Source organism: Opisthorchis viverrini (genome assembly GCF_000715545.1).
Source record: "Opisthorchis viverrini unplaced genomic scaffold opera_v5_456, whole genome shotgun sequence".
In the NCBI taxonomy this organism is placed as follows: domain Eukaryota; kingdom Metazoa; phylum Platyhelminthes; class Trematoda; order Opisthorchiida; family Opisthorchiidae; genus Opisthorchis; species Opisthorchis viverrini.
The window spans coordinates 25,364-37,459 of record NW_008752112.1 but is presented as its reverse complement, the minus strand read 5'-3'; the positions used below and the strand labels follow the sequence as shown (position 1 = coordinate 37,459).

The 12,096-nt window shown below is 44.0% G+C and overlaps 2 protein-coding genes across 2 annotated transcripts; one reads left to right on the top strand and one right to left on the bottom strand.

The window, feature by feature from the left end:
- Positions 1–480: 480 nt before the first annotated feature.
- On the top strand, positions 481–2,295 carry T265_11152 (hypothetical protein; the record flags this gene model as incomplete). The annotated part of the gene is made up of 1 exon (XM_009177734.1): positions 481–2,295. One exon carries the CDS (start codon positions 481–483, stop codon positions 2,293–2,295), a length of 1,815 nt encoding a protein of 604 aa, XP_009175998.1.
- Positions 2,296–10,403: 8,108 nt separating this feature from the next.
- Positions 10,404–11,324, bottom strand: T265_11151 (hypothetical protein; the record flags this gene model as incomplete). The annotated part of the gene is made up of 1 exon (XM_009177733.1): positions 10,404–11,324. The coding sequence occupies one exon, from the start codon at positions 11,322–11,324 to the stop codon at positions 10,404–10,406; it is 921 nt and encodes a 306-aa protein (XP_009175997.1).
- Positions 11,325–12,096: the final 772 nt, after the last annotated feature.

Below are 12,096 nucleotides of genomic sequence, written 5' to 3'. Positions count from 1 at the left end.
GGGGGCGAGATGGCCCAAGTGGTTAGAGCGCGAATTTAATGACCGGAATGTCCGTGGTTCGAACTCGACCTCCACCTCTCGACTTCCCCTATCTAGGTTTTGGCAACCTGGCAGTATCCTAGCCCCCGTGCTTCCTTCTTGTGGCACGGCAGTTAGGCACTGAAAGGATGCTGTAGCTGAGCCAATCTCTACCCATTAATCAGCTTGGTTAAAACAGCTTCTCTAACCCAAAGACTCGTTGGGTGGGAGTGTGCGCCATAGTCATGCCGTCAACCCTCTTTTTTTCTTAACAACTGTTTCCTGTCTCCGGCCTGTTGAATGCATGTGGCAGAAGAACACAATTGACAGGCCTGCCGCAATAAAACCTGTTTAGTTTTCTGTTAAATTCATTTTCAGCGAGGCCTGTTAATTCGTTTTGACGAGCTCATCTAACTCATTCAAGACCTACTCAATCTCGTTGTTTTTATTTTGCAGCGACAAATGCCCACTCCGGAGACATCTACGATCAAGAAACAACATGCCGCACCATCTTACGTTTGGTTGTCCTTTAAAATTGCGTTGACTTTTGCCCTATTCAGTGTGTTGTTCAACGTCCTCAATGATTGTGACGAGGTGTACAACTACTGGGAACCGTTGCACTTTCTGGTCACTTTGGGTGAAGGTGGTGGATTTCAGACCTGGGAATATTCACCTGTATATGGACTAAGATCGTTCTTCTACCTTTGGGTGTTTGGTTGGCCGGCCTTTATAGCTGTGCAACTTGGAAGCCCCACATGGCTTGCTTTTCTGTTTGTTCGTCTGCACTTGGCTTTCTTGTGCACGTTGGCGGTCACAATCTTGGCGTCGGTTTTGCAGAAACTCACAACGAGTCACAATCAGTCGGCTTTTGGGATCCCTTTCCCCCTCCTTTTCGTCGGTTTTCTTTGCCTCTCGCCCGGTCACTTTTTGTATTCGACTAGTCTTGTACCCAGTGGGATTGCTGCCACTGTTGCTACCTTCATGCTTGCTATGTGGCTTAACGGAAACTTCACACTGGCAGTCGGATGCACAGCATTCATGGGTATTGTGCTTTGGCCTTTCGCTGCTTTGTTGGGTCTACCACTCGCACTACATATGATGCTCATCAGACGGTTTACCCAGCTACTTGCGTCGTCGATCTTCTGGGCTGTAGTCTTTATTGTTCCCATGATTCTGGTCGACTCGTTTTATTTCGGGCGGGTAGTGCTAGCGCCGTGGAATATTGTGCATTACAATGTGTTTTCCCAAGCCACCAATGTTTCTGGCAGCGCTTCTGTTTTATACGGAGTTGAACCGGCCTCTTTTTATGTGAAAAACTACCTTCTCAACTTTAACGTACTTGTCCCATTGAGTTGTTGTTTTGCGTTGTTTTCACTTTACTCGCTGTTCATCTGGTTTTTCTCACGACGAGATAGTCGTGGACAGTTGCGGAACGTTCCTGCAAGAACTCTTGCAAGACGAGATATCTACTTTTCTTGTTTCCTACCTCTTTTAACATGGAACGTGGTGTTTTTTGTCCAACCACACAAAGAAGAACGATTTCTATACCCATGCTACCCGTTTCTAGTTTTGGGTGCGGCCCTTTTAATGTGGGATATGAACCAACTGATTTCCAATGTCCGACGATGCAGGAACATAGGCAAATATTTTTGTACCATAGTTTCTGGTATTACTGTTGTTTTGTTCCTCTTGCTCAGTTTTTCTCGCATAGCTGCACTTGTCCGTTGGTATAACGCCCCAGTCTATTTGATTCGTCATCTTCCCAATCAGGTTTCTGACACAAAGTCCATACTATGTCTAGGTCGTGATTGGCACTACTTCCCCAGTCGATTTTTGCTACCACAGGGCGGAGAACAATGGGATGTAGGTTACTTACCCTCAAACTTTTCTGGTCAGTTACCCGGACAGTATAAACCTGTTGGGTCGGAGGCACGTGTTGTTGATTCTACTCGTGTTGATGGCAGTCACTTCAATGTGGAAAATCTAGAAGAACCGGATCGATTTTTATCCGGAGGAGCCGAGCGCTGTGATTTTATCATGGATCGAGATTCGACACCTGGAACTCGTGAAGAGCTATACGTAGCGCAATCTGATAAGTGGACATCGGTTGCTAATCGCACCATTCTGGAGCCACGCTCTTGTAAATCGGATGCCTTAGGCTCTCTTACCGAGAAGTATCCTTATCTTTGTTCACTCTTTCGGTCTTTTTATATTCCTTATTTTTCGGAAGTGTACAATTCACCGGTCAGGATGCATATTTTACAAAAAATCAAATAATTTGCTTTTTTTCGCTTTCTGGCTGATAGTTCGTGGATGTTTTATACACTACTCGGTACAGTGCAAGTAGTTTTGATTTACTGCGTGGGTGTTTTCCTGTGGGCACTGTGATTTGCCCGTCAGCGCTACCCATTGAACCTTGGTTTACATTCGCTTTCAAGTCTTCGATTTTCGGGCGTAATCGAGCTGTTTTCAACCGTATGCGTGTTTCTCATAATCCCTCTGCATTAATTTCTATTACCCCTGTTCATCTGTTGCTGCAAATTCACGGGGAACAAGCCTTCACCGTAAAAGTGGGCGTGGTCCTGTAGAGATTGGGTATAAGCGAATCAACCGCCTTACTAGGGCATTACATTATCCAGTTAGCCCATTTGTCAGCTGATGACATTCGATACAGTGATAGCATCTGTCGGCAGCTAAAGACCCACAACTGATGAACCTATCTATATCACGGGGAGTGTTAGTTATCGTTATGACGACCATCGCACCCCTTTTGTGAGCGAATACATCGAACTGAGATGAAATTCCGCCACTCAATTAGTCGGTTCAATCAGCAGGTCATCCTTGTTACTGTGGATGACATCCGGAGTAGTTTTACAGCCTCGATTGCTGGGCCGTGTGTGGTTATCACTGACGATTGTTCCTATTGTAACGTCGTGTACAGTCAGACCTGCCCAATTATATTCTCCGCCGATCCTCATTATGTATTTTCTCCAGGACCAAAGAATTAATTGCGGCTTTTTTTGCCTCCGTTTATGATAATACCTAACATCGTGTACAGTCAGACCTGCCCAATTGTATTCTCCGCCGATCCTCATTATGTATTTCCCCCAGGACCAAAGAATTAACTGCGGCTTTTTTGCCTCCGTTTATGATAATATCTGAGGAAAGATTTCATTTATCCTGGAGGTGACTTTCCCAGCCGCTGCCGATGAATAGTTAGCAGTACGGGACTTACTTTCTTTTGTTGCTTAGGAGTGTCCTTTTGTGTGCGCCTTAGCGATGTCTTATATTTCCAGTCTTATCTATTCGCTTTCCTAGCGAGCTGCATTTCAGTTCCTACTGAGAATGGTGAATGTATGGATATCGGAACTGTTTACCTTTTGTGCAACGTTAACGTCATTCGAGTGCATTTCAATGGCTCTGGACATTATCGTTCTTTTCACTGCATTGCGTTTCTAACCGGTCATGATAAGCGAAGCACTGGGTACAATAGCCCAACCTCATAACGAGCAATCCACATCTAGACTGCCTGTTTTTTTGCTTGCTGGGGACCAGTTTATGTTGAATATTTCAAAGATATAGGCTTTCCCTAACTGGCATTTCAGTAACCACCCGGACATTGCTCTTAGCAGCGTACGAAAACTATTCATTGTGTACTCTGAAATAACCCCTTAAGATGTATCTTCCTCCAAAAAGGCTCCATCATCATCGGCCACTGTTACATATCCTATGCTTGGATCCGGATAAGAAATGACTCGATGACTAGGAGGTTGGCTCCACTGAAACCTGAAGCGCTGCACCGCACAATAGGTCGCAGAAACCGCTGTCAACAGTCTGGAATTTTGGGTAGATCTGTTCTCATCAATTCATCTGTGAATCGCTGTCTGAGAAAGCCTACGAGTCTATTACCTGAGACCAACACCAGTTTCGGTCATGTGTTGCGTATGCCGGACCGTCGCTTGCCGAAGAGAGTGCTGTTCTCCATGCCCACTTCAGAGTGGCGTAAGCAATAAGGTGGCCAACCCGTGATTTGGCAGAGGAGTGTGGAGAAGATCACGAAAAGCTTGGGTGCTGTCGGTGCCACTCACCTTCCAGGATGGGGACTTGGTGATCCTCCCTGTGCCTGGTTGGAGACACTGCAAGATAGCTGCCAACCGATGTCAGTGGCGTTCTTGTTGTCAGTTTCTACCCAGATTGCCTGAGTGAATGTCTGGAGGTGTAGGCACCTCGGAATGATTGTGGCAAGTTAGCACTCGCCAGTTCCCAAACAAGCGGAAATCGTTGGTGTAGAAGTTCTACATCATGGGGTGCAATGCCAACAATCAATAAAATGTGCTCCAAAAATGCATGTCCCGCTGCACAGTTCCAACGCGCAAACTTGTTTGACTGCTCTGTTGACTCGTGGTTGACAACTTCAGAATGCAAGCTTAAGGAAATGTGTTGTCTTTGAATGCGAAAATCTACGTAGCATGCTATCTTATGCGTGTTCCACCTGAATTTTCGGACTAAAATACACGACCGGTACATTTCACGGATGTTGAATTCAGAGCTCTGCAATTAGCATGTCAAGAGACATTGCAGTCTTTTCGAAGGCTGTGGAGAAACTTTCATGGGCATCATACAACTATTTTATCCTCATTGTCAAATTAGCACTGCATATATCACGAAACTACGAGTGTAACGGTGCATACTGCTGATGCTGACGAGGCATACTAGTAGTATGTGGTTTTCTCGTAAATCCGTTTCGTGTCTATTGAATAGTGAGATTTGTTACGTAATTTGTAGAATCGCTTTTAGCATTCGTTTGCGTTTGAGTGATAGTCTATGAATATCCAGGAAAGTTCAGGAAGACCTGTTCGAGAAGAAGTCGGATATACTGTTTTCATAAACAAGATGCATATGAGAGTTTTGCTTCCCTATCCAATAGTCCGTAACTGTTCAGTTGGTGTTTCCCTGGTAGACACTTCCGCAGCGAGAGCCTTCTTCTCTTCACGGTTAGTTTCGAACAGCAACCTCCCAGCCTCGTAACTGTTCAGTTGGTGTTTCCCTGATAGGCACTTCCGCAGCGAGAGCCTTTTTTCACTGTTAGTTTCGAACAGCAACCTCCCAGTCAGCAGACTGAACACTTAACCGTTGGGCCATAAGAGGACAGTTAGACGGGATTTAGCTCCACTCGTTTGTTTGTGGAGTCCACATCATGTAGTCGCACGTTGACGTCTCAGTTGGAAATTTCACTCGTAAGGTTATTTTTCCTATGGACTACTTATAGATTGTTGGTAGTGTGAGGAGCCGCGCGGCTTTTAGATTGAGGTTTTCTTCCTACTGCGGCCAAGCTGTGCTGAAAAATCGAGAAGCACTGGATAGCTGTTTCATCTGTACTGGGGCTCACCAGCTGGGCAAGCATTTGACGAGTATGAAATCCGCGACCTACCGATTGGTAGAAGTTCGAACGACCAATCAATATTGTGATTAACTTAGTACAAATTGACTACACATAAAGGACGAAACCTTGATTAGAATTTCTGAAACTTCTCATAATTTTTTTAAAAAAATATTCAGCTGTAGAACTCTTTCGGTGCCTAGCTGTCGTGCCACACGAAGGAGGCACGACAGCTATGCGCTTCCTAAACAGGGGAAGTCAAGAGGCAGAGGTCGGGTTCGAACCAGGACCCTTCCGTTCAGTAACTTCGCACTCTAACCACTTGAGCTATCTCGCCCATCAATAAAGTGGTTTACCGAAATTCCGGATCATATGCGATTTGGATGACCTTGCGTTGGCGGCCCATGGACATGGGGCCGTTCCCATGAAGTATCGAGAACTGCGGTTCGTAATCTGTCCTGAGAAAGGGAGGACAGTTTTCTCAACGTTGCTTGATTGCTTAGTTCGTCCGCTTCAAGGAATGATGGACAAGTCTAAATAGCACGCAATTGTTGCACGTAGTGTCGTATATCAGTGGGCAATTTTTCCACAAATGCACGGTGGCGTCATTTACATTGATCACGAGCACACAGTCGGATAACTTTGTAGGTGCAGCCTTCTAACTGTCACTCTGCTGAATTCGAGTCATTCAACATTCATATACAGTTTTATCGCAACACTTCCAAAGCCCAAACCTGTGATATCATTGTCGCTCACTAACATTATTTCTGAAAGACGTCAAAGTGCACTGTAGCACTGAATGCACACATGTCGATTAAAGGAGCGCTATCGTATCTCAAAGAAGGTTCAGTATTAGACGAAAATAATCTGCCCACGAGTAACTCCGCCAAACGGGGAATGCCTCCATCAGGAAGGCAATTTTAGCACGCAATATGTTTTCCACCACAATCTTCCCGAGACAGGAGTGTTCCAGAGTCAAAGAAAAACCTACCCTCTTCCGGTTTCAAGAATGAATTAATCCCTGTCGGAGAGGAAAAGCCATATCCAGAGTAACAAGTGAGCTATCACAGTATACGTTTGACATTATTGTCTGTAAGTGTAAGTGCGTATGTCTGTGAGTGTTTTGACATAATGATGGGCGCTTTGACTTGGCTAGTTCTTTAGAGTTAATCACAAAACTCGCACCATGGAAACCAGACGATTGCTCAGTTTCGCTGCAGAATCTAGTAACAAGTGTACATAGTAGGTCGTTAAGTGTCGACTGGTGTTTGACCTGACAACTGAATGTCTGTCCTGGCTACTAACCGGTTCCCTTGTATTGCTGTTGTCTGTTTTCTAAGATGGGTAACTACATTCGAACTCCAACTGTTATTGTTAAAAGTGGTGACATTTGATGCTATACAACAGTTAGACACTGTTGGCGCGTTTCTTTATAGCATTATTCAGCTTTCTTACTAACATCTCGGTAGCCAACTATCCCTTAATATGCTCATAAAGGTTGTTTTGTTTTACTGTTGTTAACAGTATGAGCTCTTGGGGCAGTTGACTGATACTTTTATCCGTGACTCTTCCTAGATAGTTGTCCTCTAAAGGTGCGAGATATGGCTTCCGTCGTGCACGTGAAAAGCACTCAAAACACTCGAATACACCATATCTCTTATTTCGAAGGGTTAAAAGCATTCCGCACCACAAGGATACGCTTCCATCGAGGGAATATTTTGACTTTATGGCTGGTGCTCAGCTTGAAAAGAGTTAGTAACAGCGGTTATGTTGCACTGATATTGTTATGAGCACGCCGAAGATGTTCCTTTTGAAAGAAATCTGAACATCAGAGTTATCATAATGAAGTTATCGGTGGAACATAATGAGCTGAGTGCGCAACCCTTACTTCGCTACGTGCAACAAGAAGAACGAAACAATCGGTTGTAGTAATCTGTTTAGCACGATATACTGTGCTGTTTAGGAGGAAGTACCCTTTTTGCTTCCATTGTTCGTTGTTTTCAATTACAGTGTCAGCAATGCAGAGGAGAATTGCGAGGTCACTCATCTTGCGCGTGAAAGACGGATATTCTATCCATGCGAAAGGGGGTTATTCATACGACCAGTGTGCACTTCCAGTTCAGGAGGTATTGTCAGTGCTTACCTTACTTTATCTACATACTTCGAAAACTATATAAATAAGCAGATAAGGAAAAAGTACCTAGTCAACTGTACACTAGCGCGACCGAGGATGAGGAAGCGAATTGCCAAACAGGGTGATCCACCACTAATTATCTTTGGTGTTAGATGTTAATGCTGCTTAAGGTTAGAAACCTGGTATGCTAGACCTGCTGTAAAATATAAGCACGGCGGAGTAGAGCGGAACTGGAAGCGACCGAGAATAAGCGGTGAATCGCTATCTATAAGTAATTAGCGTGGTTTGCATTTTGTGAAAATTCAGACAGCCGTCTCTGCATTATCATGTAAGACAATGTCCACGTTCTTCTCCCCTTGATACAATGGATTTGCGTATTTAAACAAACCAGTTGTTTGCTAATTGAGTAGTACTTCTGTAAAACCAAAACAACAGAAATTTCATCTACTGCGACAAACACACTCATTGGCAAATCAATTTTGTTTTCGCGGTGGACTCAAGTGAGTTTCCCGTTCATGATGTTTTTCAACTAAATGCGCCGAGCAAAGGCTGCCTCATGTTTCAGTTGGTACGATATTCGAGATATCGCAGCATGTTTTTATAAATGAAACTAGTCTCAGATTTCCTGAAAACTCTTCGACAACCCACAGCCTGTTTCAGCAATATTTTTGAGTAGTTTTACTTACTGCGTTTTCGCCCAGATCTAAAGTCAAACAGACCTGGAAACCCTTTACAAACGCTGATTACTGATCAACATGAAAGGATCTCTAATCCCTTTCGATTCCTCCCAAGTTCTTCCACAAAGCAAGTTACCACAATGAATTTGCTACAATCTTGTAAAGAACAATACCTAGTTGATCAAAATTCGGTCGAAAATAATTGGTTACGACGATATCAAACAGGATATCTAACTAGACTAAGTTGTTAGCCAAGTGCATCTGTGGTTTTCCTCTGTCCAACCGTGCTACGTGCTCTCTTGCTATCGCAGACATGGAAGAACTTATGAGTGCATGTCACAAAAATTTCAGAAGGAAAAATCACCAGGTATTTCTGACCGAGTCTCTGGATTTTAAAGACATCGGCGTTGCAATAAAGTTTATGGTTAAAACCTTGTGCTAACACGTGTTTTCAAATAAGTCCGAGATCGCTCAGGCGCGCGGATTTACTGGCCAGGGGTGGGGTGCGTGGTTATAACTCAGTCTCTTCATCTTGACCGCTCCTGTCCAGGCTTGGGCAGCCTGACAGTATCTCAGATCCCTCGTAGTTCGTTCCAGTGGCTTGGCAGTTGGGCACCGGAAGTTTTTTTGGAGCTGGGATATTAGTATTTAACTAGTAGTAACAAACATGTAAGAAGAGTTAACAGGTGAGTTGGGATTCAGGCTGTACAGACAAATACATTAATACATGTTATCTGTAATCGTAGATTGAATACTGTTTTCAGCGCCCACTTAGAGGAAACGGTTTTCCTAATTTCAAAATGAGACTCAATTATTCTATCTGGAGACATTGTGTCTTTCTTGAGTAACTGCAAGTCATATATTTATCGGTTAATTTTTAAGTACCATTGCTGCTCATCACATGAAGCGTCGTTCTTCTCTAAGTCAGACCGCAGCTGGAAAAGAAGTATTGAACCTTGCACTACTTATAAGTTTACTGAAAATTCATCGACCGACCACGACCGGTTTCGCCATTCACCCAGCTCTTCTGGTAGGCGCAGTACACACATGTATCGCGATATCTCGAATATCGTAGTACCGACTGAAACATGAGGCGGCCTGGTGCAGCACGTTGAGTTGCATGAAAACATCACAAACGATAGATTCAGCTGGGTTCCAGGCGAGTCTCTTGCACGACGAACATTTTGTTTGCTTCTGTTTCGCTAAGTACCGAGCTTGTTTCAGAGGGGTCTCTTTTTGAAGGGATCACACGCTACAGCATGTTCAACAATAAAATACTAGCACGCCTCCAGCTGAATGTGTGACGGTAGCTGTAGCCGTATTAGGGAACCAGGAGAGCAGTGAGTCGCAAGTTTGGGCATCAGTGCCTCACAGGACCGTTGCACAATAATTTGAGGACAGCAGTCTGTCTGTCTGAAAAAGGCGAAAGTTCGTGGGCATGTTCGCCTTCCTATCAAGACATGAAAGTTAATTCATCCATTTTTTCGCGCGGTTGTGCCAAGTCACTTAAGCAGCCGACAATGTGCGACTACACTAGAACTGAATTTGCCAACAAATAATAGTTAGGTACAACGTGTGCGTCAAAAGCCCTTCAAACGAAATCGAATGCACCTCTAATTCCAACCGAATTTCTTTCAACAGCTACTTACGGTTCGGTTGAAGGAGTTGAACACTCACAGTGAAACTGACGAACTATGTTAATGAATGTCCACTCATTTGCAAACTAATTTGGTTTTTCGACAGACTCACCTGGAACCCAGCTGAACCTCTCGTTTGTGATGTTTCCAGGTGATGGGTTCCAGGTGAGTCTCTCGAAAAACTGAGTGTATATTCGCTAATTTCGTGCAACTGGATTTCAAATAGAACATAAGGTTGACGGAAATCCGGGGACTGCGCCTACCTGATGAGCCCAGAAAAGGGCAAAACCGGTTGTGGGCTGTCAACGGATTTTCAGCAACCTTATGAGTAGTACATTACAAATATATAACGAACTGTGTTCAACTAACCATTTATTGTCCGTCCTCGATCAAGTGTCAGTGAATGTATGAGAACTGTGTATAACAGCGTTTCTATGCATTGGGTACAATAAACTCCAGGAATAACAATGAGACAGCTGGGGCGTCAAAGTGTGAAGAAAAAATCGCGAAGAAACGGACTCAACAAAAGACAGGCAACTAATTCACACTAGCTCGAATTAGTCTTGGTAACGCGTGAGGGCCTCTGCTTCCTGTGTTATACGCACTGTATGTAAAATAAGGTCTGTCAGTTCCTCCTTACCAATCTTCCCGTCATGGTTTACATCCCACTGTGAAAGTATAGAGTTCTTCATTTCCTCCATTCGTTTCTCAGTGAACTCCCCGCCCCCGGCCTCCAGCAAATCCTTCAGGAATCCTAAGAGTTCCTCATCTTCCAAAATTCCATTTCCATCGGTGTCGTATTTTCGGAATATTCTGTCAACCGTACGTTCATCGATACCCTTCGTGTTCTTGAACAGCGGCTTTACCAAGTAGTTCTCTTTCACGGGGAGCAGTCGAGCCATTTCGCTCAGCTGTAATCTTCCGTCACCATCGCGATCGAACAGGATCAAGAATGTATTTGTGTAGTCATCCAGTTTCTCATCCGTTATTTCCACATTTGATCGAGCAAGTAAGTGCTTCAGAAAGCCTCGAAGTTCATTCTGTTCAATGTAACCACTATTGTCCTCATCGAATTGCCTCCAAACACGCATAAATTCCACGCTCGACGACAAAGGAGCTTCATGTTGGAACAACGCAAGAAAAGTTTCATCAGTTGGCAAAATTTGGGCGAGCTCATTAATATCGATCCGACCATCACCGTTGTCATCGTAGGCTTCCATAAATTCCGATTTGAGCTGTGCTAAAGCTATCTCCGACACAACTTCGTCACCGATGTCTCCCGGAATAACGCTGCTAATGAACTCTCTTAGGAATCCGTCGAGTTCAGCTCCTTCCAGATAACCGTTCCCGTCTTTATCATAATGTTGCCAACATTCAAGAAATTCCCTAGCAGTCACCGAATGAAATCTATTCGTGACTGGATCACGAAGCTTGGCCAGATAGTTTTTCACACGCACTGATTCTTCCTCTTCCACCATACTTTGCGCGATTTCAAACGGTTTGGAAGAAGCAACTCACTGCCACAGACAGCCCATATCCCGTTCACTTATAAATAGCGTTAGGGTGTTAGGAATCACCTGCTTCAAGTCTTTCCGGCAGGGTGAGACCATTGATTTTCACAAAACTTATAATCGGATATGAGAATCGATCATTCCAGGGGACAACCAACGGCATATTTCCCTTTCTTGTTAGTTAACAGTGCACACTAAGTAACTTTCGATTGAGAAGTGCGTGTGTGTGAGAGATCGATTGAGAGGAAAAAAGTCCGACGAAGTACCGTCTAGCTTTGGGAAATGTCAGTCGAGTAGTAGGGAAACCCACATAGTAGTACAGAGAATAAAACCCGGGTCAGGCATTTTACGAACGGTAGCCAATAGACAACATGGATTTAGGCAAACAAAATAGACTAGCCAATCTACAGTCAAGGTAAGCACAAACCCATGATTTATGACTCTTGAATCGATCTATACTACTACGAATGTTATCAACGACTAACTGCCTTCATCTTCCCCCTCCCGTTAGAGTCATTATCCTGAGAAACGTAGTACCTCACTAGATAGACTGTTCTAATGATCAACAATTCTGAGCTTGGAATGGTGACAATTATTTTGTCAAAAAGATTTGTTTAAATAAAATGGGATTTAGACGTTTATCAGGTCGTTTGTATCGATATATGGGAAAGCCAGATAGGTCTGTTCTGAGTGAATGCAATCATCATCATTATCATCATCATCATCATCGACAGCATGA